At 52.7% G+C, this 18,741-nt stretch overlaps 1 protein-coding gene across 1 annotated transcript in view; it reads right to left on the bottom strand.

The window, feature by feature from the left end:
* Positions 1–1,919: 1,919 nt before the first annotated feature.
* LOC137331586 (GRB10-interacting GYF protein 2-like) overlaps positions 1,920–18,741 on the bottom strand; it is a 156,479-nt gene continuing 139,657 nt past the window's right edge. The window contains exons 29-31 of the mRNA XM_067995474.1: positions 18,406–18,432; positions 7,901–8,048; positions 1,920–5,594 (exon numbers count right to left, since the gene is read on the bottom strand). Of these exons, the coding sequence (XP_067851575.1) occupies positions 5,527–5,594; positions 7,901–8,048; positions 18,406–18,432 (243 nt within the window). The 3' untranslated portion in view covers positions 1,920–5,526. The remainder of the gene's footprint in view (positions 5,595–7,900; positions 8,049–18,405; positions 18,433–18,741) is intronic.

The raw sequence follows: 18,741 nt of genomic DNA, 5'->3' as shown, positions 1-18,741 counted from the left end.
AAACGTAAACTGTACTGTGTATTAATATAGTATGAACTATGTAATGTGTATTCAATAAGAAAGTGCTGGTGGGCAGAGAAGGGTGCATGATGGTTATTATAGTCAAGTTTGCAATTAAAACTAACAGAACTCTAAGACAGTATTGAAGTGGGAATTAACAGACGCTGGGGAAAATCACAGGCGCTGAGGAAGGATGTGCTGTAATGGACAATGTCCAAAAGGCATGTAGATAAAGGAACTGAAGGTGAAATAAACCAAGGAGTCACCCAGACTCGGGCCTCTCCATCTCATGCCCATGAAAGCTAGTGAACAGAAGTTTGTTTGTATAAACGGTGTCCTGTGAAGGCTGGCAATGCAAACTCTAAGATAAGGTACAGTTAAGTCTGTAACAAGGCACAGATGGTACCAGGAGTTGCTCGGAATGTAACTTCTAAAGGTTAATAGACATGATTAATGGTAAGGCTGAGAGATATGGATGTGATAGTGAACTGCCACATGGACTGAAAAGGGGTATAAGAGACCTCAAAAGCTGAGGAAGGCGCGCAAGATTCTGGCAAGGAAGAGAACTCTTCAGTCAACAGAACACAGCAAGAGAGAGAGACCACGCTGCAGTCACCTGGAGGGATACTTCCAAAATTTCAAGGAATAGACTGTGACTATTTCTCTGTTAAGTATCACTTTCTTTGTACTAATTGTGATGTGCTTAATAAATCTGTTTTGCCTTCAACCAGAATACCAGTACCGTGGACTTGTTGTCATGAACCAGTCCTTGGATTGGATTAAATTATAATCCAGAAAGTAGGTGTTTAAATCCTACAAGTCTGCAGTCCAAATTTAAATCCTAGGATTTTTTTGACTGAATAAGATGTAGTCCTGTGCTATATGTAACTCGATAGCATGGATTGAATATTTATGTTTGTTTTAAAAATACAATTGAGACAAGCTCTATATTAGTTCATGTGATCAGCAAGTATCACCCTTTTCCACAACCTGGAAGACTTCTCCTGGTTTCCCCAAATCTTTGCCAGGTAGACCTGGTACCACGCAGTGTTGAATCCATGTGTCTGTACAGCAACTAGGGCAAGGGCATTTCCAGGTCTTCCAATCTGCATCTCGATTAGGAAGTTATTTGTCAAAACAGGAACCTATGACGTCCAGTTAAAACCCTCTTTCAAAGTTTTCAGAAAAGGGAACTCAATTGATATAATTATGGCTACTTCAACTGATACTTAATTGATACCAAAAGCAAAATACTGCAGATGCTGGAAATCTAAAATAGAAACAGAAAATGCTGGAAATCTAAAATAGAAACAGAAAATGCTGGAAATACTCGGCAAATCAGGCAGCATCTATGGAGAAAGAAAGAGTTAACGGTAACATTCTTTCTCCACAGATGCTGCCTGATTTGCTGAGTATTTCCAACATTTTCTGTTTTTATTACTTAATTGATACCTCTGCTTTGACAGAGCTGGAAGCAACATTATGTTATCACTGTGGTTTTGAACACGACAGACAAAAAAATACACTCCATGTTATTCTGTTGTGCAGCAGGTGAGCACATTGATATGTTGCAGCAAGGCATGACAAATCATTTCATTCCCACAGAAATTTACAGATGTCACATGGGCCATTTCAAGAGGTATCAAGTTTAGATGAAACATTCATCTGGTCAGAGGGAGGGAAGAACTCACCTATATCAAACTCCTGTACATCCCAGCAGCTGTTTCAAGAGCAGAGACGTAGGAATGGATTACCCATCTACCACTACTTCCACCTCCCTCCAAATTCCTGTCATGGAATGCTTTATGGTGCAGCAGACAGCTGAAGGAAGTGGGAGAAAATTGTTTACAACACAGCATGAGATAGCAATAACACCATCGAACATTAAATGATATGCTGTCAAATTAAAGATCAAAGCATTGTACTCTTAGAATTCATTGGTTTATTTTTTGTAACTTATTTACACATTTTTGCATCTTAATGAAAATACCAATCTACGATTGTAAATTCACTATTTGTGAATAACTATTCACAAAAGACCCCAAGAACAGGAAAGATTATCTCTTGTCTTCCATCTCCTTCACACAGTTTGGCTTGAACAAATTAGTAACCTTCTCCAATATAGTACAAACTATATATTTAAGTTTTCACACTGGTGAGATTGTTTGAAAGTCTGATCTTTTATCACATCCCCCCATTTGCACAGCAGTTGCACAAGAAACTCAAACCCAACCAGTATTCCTGGATCAAAGGGATCACAACTATGTACAACTCATGTATTTTAACTGTACATATCTGAAAAGCAAGTCTGGGCTCTTTGAGACAGTATGCCTTTGGCTTAACCTATGCATTATAGAAAATTAAAATGTGTAAAATCAAACCGGTTTAAAATGATTCCGTTTTGAGGGACTATTTGCAATCAATTAAACAGGTTTGCTGCTTTGTGGTACAGTTGAATACTGATTTTTTTTAAAAACTGATTCAGATTTCTATAAATAATTAAAACTAATTTGATTGTCTGAACCAAAATAGCTAAATCAGCAACTCAATTGGAACAAAATGAAAACGCTAACAGGAAACCAATTAATCTTGTAAAATACACTGCTGTTTCTAGATGATATGTGGCAGCGGATTGACTACATTCATTTGTTTATAAGAAAATATCTGCTTGAATTGGAACAGCATTTAGATAATGCCTTTCACAATGAAATGTAAAAGCACTGAACACAGCAAATTCCTTTTGGAAATGCAATGACCTGTGTGGAATTGGAATTTGGTATTAAGTTTTACTATTCAATGAGAAATTCTACACAACAGAAACAAACAGAAAGGAGTTTGATACATTCAGCTCTGTTGTTGGATCAGATTTGCTTTTATCTGAAGGTGACAATACTACCATAGTCTTCAATATCTGGCATCTGGCACTACCATAACCTTTCAACAATGTACATGGTTGAAGCAGTTATATTTTGAGAATAACAGTGTGTACATTCAACGCTAACTACACATCTTTATTTGCTGAAAGATGAACAATGAATTGCAAATAAAACAAATAGCTAGGATGGCTGCATATTCATCCCATCATAGCCACAGTGCAGTTCTGTTAAAAATAGCACATCACTAGTTCATTTTGTAAATAAAGTACGAGTTAAGTTACTCCAGTAACTTTTTTTAAAAGTTAGGAAGCTTCAGTGTAACTAATTTCCATAGTGACTCTCCTCAAACTAAGTATACCCCTCAGCCCTGGATACATGATCTATTTATACTTGACAGTCAGTATTTTTACATTAGCTTTTGTGCATTGTGTGAAATTTATATGCTTTAATGCCCCCAAATATTGATTATAGTTTAATCCAGAAGAATATATCACTATGATATCATAATATCCTCAAATTGAGAGTACACATCTGAAAATGAACTCAATATTAAAATGAGGGGGATGATGATACAATGAGTTCAGCTGTTAACTTAAAAAAATCCTTTGAGAATCACAGTAGTATTAATCCAACACTTATAAAAAAAATTATCTTCAGATAAATACTTGGGACACCACAGCTACCATACTGAGGTGTGCAGATGGGTGACAGTAATGCAGATATCACAAGAGAATCAGTTCAAAACCTGCATACAAATTTTATTGTACAGAATATTTTTTCAATGTTTTCAGATTTCAATTTTTAAATAAATCATGCATTTAAGGAGATGAAATAGGATGCAATGTAAAGACAATTAGTGCGCACTCCAATATGGCGAAACAATTGGGGTCCTTCACTCCAGTAGGACATTCTAAACATCTTCTCAACACAAAAGTAGAGAGTTCCTGTTACTGTCACTTTATTAGCAAGCTAAATGACAGTAATCATTAAGGTGACATTAACAGAAATAGATAAACATCTTAATAAAATTAAGGGCCAACTGCAACATTTCTGTGGAGATTCTGATTATGCTGCCTTCTCCCCATGAGCTGCAAACATATGTATCTGCATGGGACAAGTAAATGTTCATAAAGTGTACAGGTGCATAAAGCAAACAAAGGACAACAGGCAGTGGCATAATGTGGTGGAGCTCTAACTTGCAGTGCCAGAGTGGTGGGACTAAGTTTGTGCCCATAGTCCTTTCTCCCTCACCACCACTGAGCTGCCAATTTTATCCATACCACTTTGGGGCAGTAAGGGAAGAGGGAGTGTCGTGTCTTTTTTTTTAAAATCCAAATTAATTAATTTTAACAAAACTGGAAAACCATTTTAAAAAACTGGCTTTAGAAAAGTGACATGAAGCAAGCAGTAGGATTCACTGCATTTTCTTTAATTCAGAATGTACTCTAGAGACATGTTCTGTGTATATAACTCTGTTCAGTCTAATATTTAGCATTACGTTTTTACAGAATCTTATTTTTAAAAAAAGTGATTCAAAACATGTTTCTCAGAAACTAAAAGAGTCCTTCAGTCACCAAAGGGTCAATTACCCAAGTTCCCTTCCAAAGGGAATCTTCTGTACACCTAAATACAGTAAGTAAGCCGCAAATTCAATGTTGCACTAAAAACTGGTGGCTTACAATAGCTGCAGCATTTTTTTTTCATAGCCATCTTTATGTTGTAGAAACAGACTTTGATTAGGCCAAGATACTGTAAAAGATTTGATTTGCACAATTTTAAAATACAACCTGAAGAAGTGGGTACAGCCCCTTTAAGAGAGAAAGCTCCTTTTTGGGCATTGGCCTGCACGTGTGTGTTTAACAGTACTGGAAAATAAAATTTCTTACATGTCTCTAGTTACATATTGCAACCTTCATGCAGCAACTGCATAACTAAGAATAACTTGATTTCTGGACTCCCAGAAATATTTCAACCTTTTCATTGGTTATAACTGCATATTTTGAGACAGCTAGTGTGTATTGAATATTGCAAATATATTAATTTCAAAAGACTGTACAAGGCCAAAAACATTAAGTCTACAATCTCTTTAAAGGGGCTAGAGCAGATTAGGTACTCCTCCTTACAAAAACAGAGTGGATATCCTTACAATATCCAAACCACCTTTAATACATCTCAGTACTAAAGCAAGCACTTCAACACAAGTGTATTATAGAATTAGCTTATAAATACATTACTGACAGGATTGTTCTGTAATGTTCAACCAAAGAATGGATGTTAATGTGACCAACATTGAATAGACCCGTTAATCATGTATTCTGAATAAAATCCAATAATAAAGTGATAAGGAAACAAGTGTTTATAGGACACAGGTACTAAGTTTAACTGCACCATTAATATTACATTGTGGAAAACGTGATTCAATGCTTGTAAACATGCAGGTTGGTGCAGAGGCCTTTGAAGTGGCTGCTTTGTACTTGAAACATGATTGCACTATGTAGTGAAGTGGCCATGACTGACAAGTGTGTTGAAGTACCAAAGACAGACATGAACTCAAGGTGATAGCTTTTTTTTTAATTAACTGATATTGGTTGGTGCATTCAGAATTCATGATTAACAATTTTTTAAAAATAAATCAACAGTTTGCTTGTGATCAGTAGTCGTCGAGTGTCTCAATTTCTCCCATGTTCAGACGCTCCGATGAAGCATTTACAGAAAAACCTGCAAGGGATAGAAACAAGGTAACAGGTTTATTTGTCTTGACAATGTTAGCCCAAAATTAGCAGACACATTTCTGATACTTCACAACTTTTGAAACTTGTCTTTCTTCTGTGCACAGCAAGTTGATGTTTGAACTAAACTCATGCTAACTCAGTAATCATAATGAGCTATTCTCAGGCAATTTTAATAAAGAAAAGATGCCATGCATTGATACAGGATATCTGGAGCATGTAGTCCATTCTATGCATCACCAGTGACAGTTAAATTCTAGGAAACGGGATAATTTAAATTCTCCATCTGTAATAGGATAAAATACCAGGATTTTACGTGGACAGCCGCTACAAGGTAAGTCACTAATAACATGGCAATGTCCTTGTCTGTTTTAAATCCTCTGATGACCCCAGGTAACGGCACGATGAAGAGCATGTCTAATTTTTATGAGTCAGGATTGTACCATGTTCCGAAGGAAGTTTTCAATGTGTAATATTAAATGCATTTCCATACAAGTGCATAATTTCATTCAACAGACTACCAATTTTGCACCTTTGCAATAACCGATCCAAAGCAGTTAGTTTAAGGTGGATACCTACTTATTCACCAATGTGTTCTATTACAGTAATTGAAAATAAGCATCTTTCAAAATAAATTAGACTTTACATTGCACTTTACAGACTAATAAGTGTACAAAGAAAGCTATGAGAAAAAAAGAATCTGCTAAATATTGGCTGGTTATGAACCCAGGCCAATATTACTACTATCCAAGTGAATGTTACAACCTACTATTTAACTCCCAGCATGAAATGTTGATTTGTAAGAAGGGTGGAGAACAGACATTGAGAATGTGTTTGTTGTTAACCACCCTGAAATATAAAACTGGAAGATACTGAACTCAGGTATCCTGCTGAAAGGGTCAAGTCATATAGTTCAGATGTAGCTGACTTTTCAAAGCTCAAGGGGCAGAAAAATAAACTCAATAATGACAAGCTAAATGGGCAGAGTACCAGAATATTTTCTATGGACTCAGTTTCTAATATGGCTGTGAAAACTGTTTAAAATATGGTATAATGGGGCAAATTGACATTCTCACTATTTTTGAGGGATCAGCCTGGCGGATGCAGAAACCCCAAACCTGAGAAATGTAGAGAGTTTGTTTGCCCAATATGGACATCAATCTCTCTCTCCCTCCCTCCCCCTATAGGGACACACTTCACTTACCAAAGTGTAGAGTGCTTAGGCACAGGTTGATCGATTGAGACTACTCAAGAGTACTGCCGGAGTTTTAATCAGCTAAAACCATGCAGCTTACAAGTAAACAGCACCGGTGAGCTTCCCATTGCTTGGTCAGAAATGATTACCCTACCTGTTAGGGCACTGGCTTGCAGGGTCATCTGAAAATGAGTGGAAAGAATCTCAGCCCCTGGTGTTAACTTTCATCCTTCCAGGTGCCATTAGTGAGTCAGACTAACTGGTCTATCATCAACAGTACTGTGGAATACAGTGGACATGGCCAGTTCAGGTGCTTAATTACCAATTCTGCTGTATGTTCATATGTTCTCAGTGCAATCTTGAAGAATTGTGTGACGGCTGAAGTTGGCATCCAGGTACCAATAAACAGATGCCCGCTTCCATCATTGTAAATACAACTAGCACAAGTAGACAATGTAAGAAAATTTGAAACCTGGTTTTTGATAGAATTTGGCATCCAAGTATTTCTTGAAATTCGGATTATATTTTCTCGTGCCCCTTGCTCATCTATCCTCCCCCTCACCCGTTCCAATTTCCATCTCCCACTCTCATAGTTAATGGCAGCGGTTCTTTGTTCTGTAAACCCCAAGTGGCACCTGTATTCCAGGTAACACCAGCAGGCTTCTTTTCCACTGCAGAGGCCAGTAGCAGGCTTCAAGTTTCTGCTTGTTGTAGTGATGGTGTTAAACAATAAATCAGCAAAGCAAATTGAATAAGTGTAGTATTCGAACATCAGGCTTCACCACCTGAAAGGGCATTGCATTCAGGCTAAAATTAGTTCATTTACATTGTGATAAATTCAAAATATACTGTTTGACAGGTCAGAATGAAATGAAGGCAGCCTGCTTGTGTCCTTTTTGTTATTCTGTATTTCTCACGTTGGAATTAAAAATGGTGCAAAACATAGGAAATGCCAGCTGACCACCACTGGTCTAGTGTGTCAAGATTCAGTGCAGTACTCTGCTCAGATCATGAAACTTGTTGCAAGCTAAATGGGCAGAGTACCAGAATATTTTCTATGGACTCAGTTTCTAATATGGCTGTGAAAACTGCGCACTAACCTAAAATGCTGGGATCAGCACGTATCATCTTCTGTTTTTTCTTCCTCTTCCCAGACTGTACAGATTCAAAATTAGATTGTTGATTTTTGCTGTGATTTGATGGATAGATGGACTGCAGACCTGTTTGACTCACAGCCCATGCTGAATCCTAAAGCATACAAAACACATCAAAATCATAATAAATATGAAAATCTTGTCTAAAAATACACAAATTTTTAAAAATGCTGATTTTAGACAGTAACTTACAAGTTATCGGTAGTCATCAGCAATAACCTTTTTTGATTTCTTAGATTTTTCCCCCTTTGAGTGTGTCTAATTTGGAATTTTTGTACATTTTTTCTATTTCAACAAGTTCACTAAATATTTTATCAACATTCCCCTTCTGTTGAAGCCCAGCATTCTTTTTCTCCCCTTTCTGCAGAAATCAACAAGTGGAAAATTACAGGATTAATGGTACTGCAAAATATTGCTTTTTAAAAAAAAATCAACTATTGCCAAAATAAATCACATTATGCTGACTGCTGTGAACAGGGGGAAGGAGACACTTCTGACCAAAACTATTTAAACTCGTGAAATTATGCTTGTAATTAGAGTGTGGTATTGTGTTAATTTTGCAATCAACTTTTATTTTGCTTTATACGCAATAAAATCCTGTGAGAAGTTGCTATGAAGAAAATTTAATTTTAAAATGACTGAAATTCAAGTAACTTCAACTAAAAGTATTAAAGAAAGAACTTGCATTTATACAGCGCCTTTCATGACATCAGAATGTCCCAAAGCTCTTAACAGCCAATGAAGTACTTTTGAAGTGAAGTCACAGTTGTAATATAGGAAATGCGGTAGCCAATTTGCATACAGCAAGGTTCCAAAAACAACAATGTGATAATGACCAGATCATCTGTTTTTTTTAAGTGGTGTTGATTGAGTGATAAATATTGGCCAGGACACCAGGAAGAACTCCTCTGCTTTTCTTCAAAATAGTGCTATGAGATCTTTTATGTCTATCAAGGAGAGCAGATTTAACGCCTCATCCAAAAGACGGCACCTCTGACAGTGCAGCACTCCCTCAGTACTGCACTGGAGTGTCAGTCTAGATTTTTGTGCTCAAGTCTCTGCAATGGAACTTGAACCCACAACCTTTTGACTCAAGAGGTGAGAGTGCTACCACTGAGCCTTGGCTGACATCTTACGTCTATTCTTATGCGGTATCCTAGTCGATTTTTAAATGTTTGTAATATAGCTCATTCATATTGTTGTGTCAGATAACAACAACTGGCATTCATAGTGCCTTTAACATAGAAAAACACCCCAAAGCACTTCTCAGAAGCATAATCAAAAAATGGATGTTGAGCCAAAGGAGGAGGTATTAGGGTGACCAAAAGCTTGGTCAAAGAAGTAGTTTTAAGACAGGTCTTGAAAGGAGAGGGAGGTAGAGGCAAAGGGGATTCTAGAGTGTGGGACCTAGGTGACTGAAGGCACGGTGAAGACCGATGGTGGAGGGTAAGGGAGGAAGAGATGCACAACACATCATAGTCAGTAGAACAGAGTGTACACAGGAATTGGGGTGGGGAAAGAGTTGTAAGGCTGGATGAGATTAAGGAGGAGCAAAGCCACGTAGGGATTTAAACACAACAATCAGAATTTTAAATTTAAGGTGTTTGGGAAACAGGAGCCAGGATTGGTCAACGACAGGGGTGCTGGTGAAAAGGACTTTGTGTAGGATAGGATATGGGCAGTAGAGTTAGGGATGAGTTGAAGTTTACAGAGGGTGAAGACTGGGAGGCTGGTCAAGACAGCTTTGGAATTATTGAGTCTGGAGGTGGCAAAGGCAGCGATAAAAGTTTCAGTGGCAAATGAGATGAAACAGAGATGGAGGCACGCGATGTTACTGAGGTGGAAGTACGTGATCTTTGTGATGGGGTCAGAAGCTCAGGTTGGGATTGAATAGAATGCCGAGGTTGTGAACAGACTGGTTATGCCAGAGACAGTAAGTGGGGAGCAGATGGAATCGTTTGCAACGGTATGGAGTTTGTGGCAGGGCATAAAGATAATGGCTCACTCTTCCCAATGTTTAGCTGCAGCTCATCCAAGACTGGATATTGGATAAGCAGCATGATAGCACAGAGGCAGTGGAGGTGTAGAGAGAGGTGGTGAAGAGGTACAGCTTGGTGTCATTAGCGTAAATGTGGAAGATGATCCTAGGTCTGCAGTTGGTGTCACCAAGAGACAATATGTAGTTGAGGAAGAGAAGGAAGCCAAGAATAGATCCTTAGCGTGTGGACTGGAAGATGCCATTGCTGGAGACGCTCTGGCTATGATCGGATGAGATAAGAGTGGAACCAAGTGAGGGCAGTCCCACTGAGCTGGACAACGGAGGAGAGGTGCTGAAGGGGGATTGTGAGGTCGACCATGTGAAAGGTTGAAGGAGGTATAACGCCGTCAAAGAAAATGTCAGTTGTAAGATACGGGAGGGTGGGCAGAGCTCGCGTACACGCGAGAGCGCGCGAGGGGGGGCAGAGAGAGCGCGCGAGGGGGGCAGAGAGAGCGCGCGAGGGGGCAGAGAGAGCGCGCGAGGGGGGCAGAGAGAGCGCGCGAGGGGGGCAGAGAGAGCGCGCGAGGGGGGCAGAGAGAGCGCGCGAGGGGGGCAGAGAGAGCGCGCGAGGGGGGCAGAGAGAGCGCGCGAGGGGGGCAGAGAGAGCGCGCGAGGGGGGCAGAGAGAGCGCGCGAGGGGGGCAGAGAGAGCGCGCGAGGGGGGCAGAGAGAGCGCGCGAGGGGGGCAGAGAGAGCGCGCGAGGGGGGCAGAGAGAGCGCGCGAGGGGGGCAGAGAGAGCGCGCGAGGGGGGCAGAGAGAGCGCGCGAGGGGGGCAGAGAGAGCGCGCGAGGGGGGCAGAGAGAGCGCGCGAGGGGGGCAGAGAGAGCGCGCGAGGGGGGCAGAGAGAGCGCGCGAGGGGGGCAGAGAGAGCGCGCGAGGGGGGCAGAGAGAGCGCGCGAGGGGGGCAGAGAGAGCGCGCGAGGGGGGCAGAGAGAGCGCGCGAGGGGGCAGAGAGAGCGCGCGAGGGGGGCAGAGAGAGCGCGCGAGGGGGGCAGAGAGAGCGCAGCGAGGGGGGCAGAGAGAGCGCGCGAGGGGGGCAGAGAGAGCGCGCGAGGGGGGCAGAGAGAGCGCGCGAGGGGGGCAGAGAGAGCGCGCTGAGGGGGGCAGAGAGAGAGCGCGCGAGGGGGGCAGAGAGAGCGCGCGAGGGGGGCAGAGAGAGCGCGCGAGGGGGGCAGAGAGAGCGCGCGAGGGGGGCAGAGAGAGCGCGCGAGGGGGGCAGAGAGAGCGCGCGAGGGGGGCAGAGAGAGCGCGCGAGGGGGGCAGAGAGAGCGCGCGAGGGGGGCAGAGAGAGCGCGCGAGGGGGGCAGAGAGAGCGCGCGAGGGGGGCAGAGAGAGGCGCGCGAGGGGGGCAGAGAGAGCGCGCGAGGGGGGCAGAGAGAGCGCGCGAGGGGGGCAGAGAGAGCGCGCGAGGGGGGCAGAGAGAGCGCGCGAGGGGGGCAGAGAGAGCGCGCGAGGGGGGGCAGAGAGAGCGCGCGAGGGGGGCAGAGAGAGCGCGCGAGGGGGGCAGAGAGAGCGCGCGAGGGGGGCGAGGGCGGCAGAGAGAGAGCGCGCGAGGGGGGCAGAGAGAGCGCGCGAGGGGGGCAGAGAGAGCGCGCGAGGGGGGCAGAGAGAGCGCGCGAGGGGGGCAGAGAGAGCGCGCGAGGGGGGCAGAGAGAGCGCGCGAGGGGGGGCAGCAGAGAGAGCGCGCGAGGGGGGCAGAGAGAGCGCGCGAGGGGGGCAGAGAGAGCGCGCGAGGGGGGCAGAGAGAGCGCGCGAGGGGGGCAGAGAGAGCGCGCGAGGGGGGCAGAGAGAGCGCGCGAGGGGGGCAGAGAGAGCGCGCGAGGGGGGCAGAGAGAGGCGCGCGAGGGGGGCAGAGAGAGCGCGCGAGGGGGCAGAGAGAGCGCGCGAGGGGGCAGAGAGAGCGCGCGAGGGGGGCAGAGAGAGCGCGCGAGGGGGGCAGAGAGAGCGCGCGAGGGGGGGCAGAGAGAGCGCGCGAGGGGGGCAGAGAGAGCGCGCGAGGGGGGCAGAGAGGAGCGCGCGAGGGGGGCAGAGAGAGAGCGCGCGAGGGGGGCAGAGAGAGCGCGCGAGGGGGCAGAGAGCGCGAGGGGGCAGGAGGCGAGGGGGAGAGAGTGCGCGCGAGGGGGGGCAGAGAGAAGCGCGCGAGGGGGGCAGAGAGCGCGAGGGGGCAGAGAGAGCGCGCGAGGGGGGCAGAGAGAGCGCGCGAGGGGGGCAGAGAGAGCGCGCGAGGGGGGCAGAGAGAGCGCGCGAGGGGGGCAGAGAGAGCGCGCGAGGGGGGCAGAGAGAGCGCGCGAGGGGGGCAGAGAGAGCGCGCGAGGGGGGCAGAGAGAGCGCGCGAGGGGGGCAGAGAGAGCGCGCGAGGGGGGCAGAGAGAGCGCGCGGAGGGGGCAGAGAGAGCGCGCGAGGGGGGCAGAGAGAGCGCGCGAGGGGGGCAGAGAGAGCGCGCGAGGGGGGCAGAGAGAGCGCGCGCGAGGGGGGCAGAGAGAGCGCGCGAGGGGGGCAGAGAGAGCGCGCGAGGGGGCAGAGAGAGCGCGCGAGGGGGGCAGAGAGAGCGCGCGAGGGGGGCAGAGAGAGCGCGCGAGGGGGGCAGAGAGAGCGCGCGAGGGGGGCAGAGAGAGCGCGCGAGGGGGGCAGAGAGAGCGCGCGAGGGGGGCAGAGAGAGCGCGCGAGGGGGGCAGAGAGAGCGCGCGAGGGGGGCAGAGAGAGCGCGCGAGGGGGGCAGAGAGAGCGCGCGAGGGGGGGCAGAGAGAGCAGCGGGGGGCGCGAGGGGGGCAGAGAGAGCGCGCGAGGGGGGCAGAGAGAGCGCGCGAGGGGGCAGAGAGAGCGCGCGAGGGGGGCAGAGAGAGCGCGCGAGGGGGGCAGAGAGAGCGCGCGAGGGGGGCAGAGAGAGCGCGCGAGGGGGGCAGAGAGAGCGCGCGAGGGGGGCAGAGAGAGCGCGCGAGGGGGGCAGAGAGAGCGCGAGGGGGGCAGAGAGAGCGCGCGAGGGGGGCAGAGAGAGCGCGCGAGGGGGGCAGAGAGAGCGCGCGAGGGGGGCAGAGAGAGCGCGCGAGGGGGCAGAGAGAGCGCGCGAGGGGGGCAGAGAGAGCGCGCGAGGGGGGGCAGAGAGAGCGCGCGAGGGGGGCAGAGAGAGCGCGCGAGGGGGGCAGAGAGAGCGCGCGAGGGGGGCAGAGAGAGCGCGCGAGGGGGGCAGAGAGAGCGCGCGAGGGGGGCAGAGAGAGCGCGCGAGGGGGGCAGAGAGAGAAGCGCGCGAGGGGGGCAGAGAGAGCGCGCGAGGGGGGCAGAGAGAGCGCGCGAGGGGGGCAGAGAGAGCGCGCGCGAGGGGGGGCAGAGAGAGCGCGCGAGGGGGGCAGAGAGAGCGCGCGAGGGGGGCAGAGAGAGCGCGCGAGGGGGGCAGAGAGAGCGCGCGAGGGGGGCAGAGAGAGCGCGCGAGGGGGGCAGAGAGAGCGCGCGAGGGGGGCAGAGAGAGCGCGCGAGGGGGGCAGAGAGAGCGCGCGAGGGGGGCAGAGAGAGCGCGCGAGGGGGCAGAGAGAGCGCGCGAGGGGGGCAGAGAGAGCGCGCGAGGGGGGCAGAGAGAGCGCGCGAGGGGGGCAGAGAGAGCGCGCGAGGGGGGCAGAGAGAGCGCGCGAGGGGGGCAGAGAGGAGCGCGCGAGGGGGGCAGAGAGAGCGCGCGAGGGGGGCAGAGAGAGCGCGCGAGGGGGGCAGAGAGAGCGCGCGAGGGGGGCAGAGAGAGCGCGCGAGGGGGGCAGAGAGAGCGCGCGAGGGGGGGCAGAGAGAGCGCGCGAGGGGGGCAGAGAGAGCGCGCGAGGGGGGCAGAGAGAGCGCGCGAGGGGGGCAGAGAGAGCGCGCGAGGGGGGCAGAGAGAGCGCGCGAGGGGGGCAGAGAGAGCGCGCGAGGGGGGCAGAGAGAGCGCGCGAGGGGGGCAGAGAGAGCGCGCGAGGGGGGCAGAGAGAGCGCGCGAGGGGGGCAGAGAGAGCGCGCGAGGGGGGGCAGAGAGAGCGCGCGAGGGGGGCAGAGAGAGCGCGCGAGGGGGGCAGAGAGAGGCGCGCGAGGGGGGGCAGAGAGAGCGCGCGAGGGGGCAGAGAGAGCGCGCGAGGGGGGCAGAGAGAGCGCGCGAGGGGGGCAGAGAGAGCGCGCGAGGGGGGCAGAGAGAGCGCGCGAGGGGGGGCAGAGAGAGCGCGCGAGGGGGGCAGAGAGAGCGCGCGAGGGGGGCAGAGAGAGCGCGCGAGGGGGGCAGAGAGAGCGCGCGAGGGGGGCAGAGAGAGCGCGCGAGGGGGGCAGAGAGAGCGCGCGAGGGGGGCAGAGAGAGCGCGCGAGGGGGGCAGAGAGAGCGCGCGAGGGGGGCAGAGAGAGCGCGCGAGGGGGGCAGAGAGAGCGCGCGAGGGGGGCAGAGAGAGCGCGCGGAGGGGGGCAGAGAGAAGCGCGCGAGGGGGGCAGAGAGAGCGCGCGAGGGGGGCAGAGAGAGGCGCGAGGGGGCAGAGAGAGCGCGCGAGGGGGCCGAGGGCAGAGAGAGCGCGCGAGGGGGGCAGAGAGAGCGCGCGAGGGGGGCAGAGAGAGCGCGCGAGGGGGGCAGAGAGAGCGCGCGAGGGGGGCAGAGAGAGCGCGCGAGGGGGGCAGAGAGAGCGCGCGAGGGGGGGCAGAGAGATGCGCGCGAGGGGGGGCAGAGAGAGCGCGCGAGGGGGGCAGAGAGAGCGCGCGAGGGGGGCAGAGAGAGCGCGCGAGGGGGGCAGAGAGAGCGCGCGAGGGGGGGCAGAGAGAGCGCGCGAGGGGGGCAGAGAGAGCGCGCGAGGGGGGCAGAGAGAGCGCGCGAGGGGGGCAGAGAGAGCGCGCGAGGGGGGCAGAGAGAGAGCGCGCGAGGGGGGCAGAGAGAGCGCGCGAGGGGGGCAGAGAGAGCGCGCGAGGGGGGCAGAGAGAGCGCGCGAGGGGGGCAGAGAGAGCGCGCGAGGGGGGCAGAGAGAGCGCGCGAGGGGGGCAGAGAGAGCGCGCGAGGGGGGCAGAGAGAGCGCGCGAGGGGGGGCAGAGAGAGCGCGCGAGGGGGAGAGGGGGGCAGAGAGAGCGCGCGAGGGGGCAGAGAGAGCGCGCGAGGGGGGCAGAGAGAGCGCGCGAGGGGGGCAGAGAGAGCGCGCGAGGGGGGCAGAGAGAGCGCGCGAGGGGGGCAGAGAGAGCGCGCGAGGGGGGCAGAGAGAGCGCGCGAGGGGGGCAGAGAGAGCGCGCGAGGGGGGCAGAGAGAGCGCGCGAGGGGGGCAGAGAGAGCGCGCGAGGGGGGCAGAGAGAGCGCGCGAGGGGGGCAGAGAGAGCGCGCGAGGGGGGCAGAGAGAGCGCGCGAGGGGGGCAGAGAGAGCGCGCGAGGGGGGCAGAGAGAGCGCGCGAGGGGGCAGAGAGAGCGCGCGAGGGGGGCAGAGAGAGCGCGCGAGGGGGGCAGAGAGAGCGCGCGAGGGGGGCAGAGAGAGCGCGCGAGGGGGGCAGAGAGAGCGCGCGAGGGGGGCAGAGAGAGCGCGCGAGGGGGGCAGAGAGAGCGCGCGAGGGGGGCAGAGAGAGCGCGCGAGGGGGGCAGAGAGAGAGCGCGAGGGGGGCAGAGAGAGAGCGCGAGGGGGGGCAGAGAGAGAGCGCGAGGGGGGCAGAGAGAGAGCGCGAGGGGGGCAGAGAGAGAGGCGCGAGGGGGGGCAGAGAGAGAGCGCGAGGGGGGCAGAGAGAGAGCGCGAGGGGGGGCAGAGAGAGAGCGCGAGGGGGGGCAGAGAGAGAGCGCGAGGGGGGCAGAGAGAGAGCGCGAGGGGGGCAGAGAGAGAGCGCGAGGGGGGCAGAGAGAGAGCGCGAGGGGGGCAGAGAGAGAGAGCGCGAGGGGGGCAGAGAGAGAGCGCGAGGGGGGGCAGAGAGAGAGCGCGAGGGGGGGCAGAGAGAGAGCGCGAGGGGGGCAGAGAGAGAGCGCGAGGGGGGCAGAGAGAGAGCGCGAGGGGGGCAGAGAGAGAGAGCGCAGAGAGGGCGAGGGCAGAGAGAGAGCGCGAGGGGGGCAGAGAGAGAGCGCGAGGGGGGGCGAGAGGAGAGCGCGAGGGGGGCGAGAGAGAGCGCGAGGGGGGCGAGAGAGAGCGCGAGGGGGGGCGAGAGAGAGCGCGAGGGGGGGCGAGAGAGAGAGCGCGAGGGGGGCGAGAGAGAGCGCGAGGGGGGCGAGAGAGAGCGCGAGGGGGGCGAGAGAGAGCGCGAGGGGGGGCGAGAGAGAGCGCGAGGGGGGCGAGAGGAGAGCGCGAGGGGGGCGAGAGAGAGCGCGAGGGGGGCGAGAGAGAGCGCGAGAGGGGGGCGAGAGAGAGGCGAGGGGGGCGAGGAGAGAGGCGCGAGGGGGGGCGAGAGAGAGCGCGGAGGGGGGGCGAGAGGAGAGAGAGAGCGCGAGGGGGGGGCGAGAGAGAGAGCGCGAGGGGGGCGAGAGAGAGCGCGAGGGGGCGAGAGAGAGCGCGAGGGGCGGAGAGAGAGCGCGAGGGGCGAGAGAGAGCGCGAGGGGCGAGAGAGAGCGAGAGGGGCGGAGAGAGAGAGAGAGGGGGCGAGAGAGAGAGAGAGGGGCGAGAGAGAGAGAGAGGGGCGAGAGAGAGAGAGAGGGGCGAGAGAGAGAGAGAGGAGAGGGCGAGAGAGAGAGAGAGGGGCGAGAGAGAGAGAGAGGGGCGAGAGAGAGAGAGAGGGGCGAGAGAGAGACAGAGGGGCGAGAGAGAGAGACAGAGGGGCGAGAGAGAGACAGAGGGGCGAGAGAGAGACAGAGGGGCGAGAGAGAGACAGAGGGGCGAGAGAGAGACAGAGGGGCGAGAGAGAGACAGAGGGGCGAGAGAGAGACAGAGGGGCGAGAGAGAGACAGAGCGGGCGAGAGAGAGACAGAGCGGCGAGAGAGAGACAGAGCGGCGAGAGAGAGACAGAGGGGCGAGAGAGAGACAGAGGGGCGAGAGAGAGACAGAGGGGCGAGAGAGAGACAGAGGGGCGAGAGAGAGACAGAGGGGCGAGAGAGAGACAGAGGGGCGAGAGAGAGAGAGAGACAGAGGGGCGAGAGAGAGACAGAGGGGCGAGAGAGAGACAGAGGGGCGAGAGAGAGACAGAGGGGCGAGAGAGAGACAGAGGGGCGAGAGAGAGACAGAGGGGCGAGAGAGAGACAGAGGGGCGAGAGAGAGACAGAGGGGCGAGAGAGAGACAGAGGGGCGAGAGAGAGACAGAGGGGCGAGAGAGAGACAGAGGGGCGAGAGAGAGACAGAGGGGCGAGAGAGAGACAGAGGGGCGAGAGAGAGACAGAGGGGCGAGAGAGAGACAGAGGGGCGAGAGAGAGACAGAGGGGCGAGAGAGAGACAGAGGGGCGAGAGAGAGACAGAGGGGCGAGAGAGAGACAGAGGGGCGAGAGAGAGACAGAGGGGCGAGAGAGAGACAGAGGGGCGAGAGAGAGACAGAGGGGCGAGAGAGAGACAGAGGGGCGAGAGAGAGACAGAGGGGCGAGAGAGAGACAGAGGGGCGAGAGAGAGACAGAGGGGCGAGAGAGAGACAGAGGGGCGAGAGAGAGACAGAGGGGCGAGAGAGAGACAGAGGGGCGAGAGAGAGACAGAGGGGCGAGAGAGAGACAGAGGGGCGAGAGAGAGACAGAGGGGCGAGAGAGAGACAGAGGGGCGAGAGAGAGACAGAGGGGCGAGAGAGAGACAGAGGGGCGAGAGAGAGACAGAGGGCGAGAGAGAGACAGAGGGGCGAGAGAGAGAGAGGGGCGAGAGAGAGACAGAGGGGCGAGAGAGAGACAGAGGGGCGAGAGAGAGACAGAGGGGCGAGAGAGAGACAGAGGGGCGAGAGAGAGACAGAGGGGCGAGAGAGAGACAGAGGGGCGAGAGAGAGACAGAGGGGCGAGAGAGAGACAGAGGGGCGAGAGAGAGAGCGACACGGAGGGGAGAGAGAGAGAATAATAATAAAGAAAATCAGAGGCAAATAAACAGATGGTCTCTATCTTGGCGACAAAGAAGTCCGTGAGCTGATAGCACTTGTTGGTGAGGGTGTTTAAGGAGATTATCATTGCTCTCCAGGGTAATCCTGGAATAGCGGGCTGTTTTGGCAGCGGATAATGAAGCTTGGTAACGCTTGATTGCGTCCAGCCAGATCTGGTTCATGGATGGCTGTGCCAGTTGTTCAACAGATACACACAAGTCTGGTTGGACTTGAGGGAGTGAAGATGGGGTCCATACCAGGGGCAACAACCAGACTGGGAGACAGTATAGATACTTAAAAAAGAAACTTAATAGAATCATGCAACGTATAATTAAAATCTCATTTCAGCTTCACGAGCACAATGTAATGCTCTGTTCAACTAACAACCAGCTAGCTTGGTAAGGCGGTAAGTAATTAGGTGACTGATTAACTGTCAATGTATAGGTACAATAACCCATACTATTTTATTTGTAATATTTCATACACCAACCTGCTGTTGCTGTAGTTGCTGCTGTTGCTGTTGGCGTTGCTGACTGGCTTTTTGTTTGGCACGTCGGTCTAGAAACTGCTTCGCAAATTCCTTTGTTTCTGGGGTGTCACCAAGGTAAGCTCGGACATAGTCATGAACTTCATAGGCAGAGTCAACTTCTTTCAAAAATGAGACGAATGTAGGGACTACAGAAGGATAAACATAAGTTGATATTTAGAGAAAGTTGGATGCATTTCTGTATAAATACTGCAACATTAGCTGCGTCATACTTGAAATCCTAAATGGACCTGTATTCTTTATCTTGATCCCTATTTTATTTTTGGCAGTGAAGGAGGA

This window comes from Heptranchias perlo, chromosome 13, assembly GCF_035084215.1.
Source record: "Heptranchias perlo isolate sHepPer1 chromosome 13, sHepPer1.hap1, whole genome shotgun sequence".
Taxonomy (NCBI): Eukaryota; Metazoa; Chordata; class Chondrichthyes; order Hexanchiformes; family Hexanchidae; genus Heptranchias; species Heptranchias perlo.
This window is presented reverse-complemented; position numbering and strand designations above follow the sequence as displayed.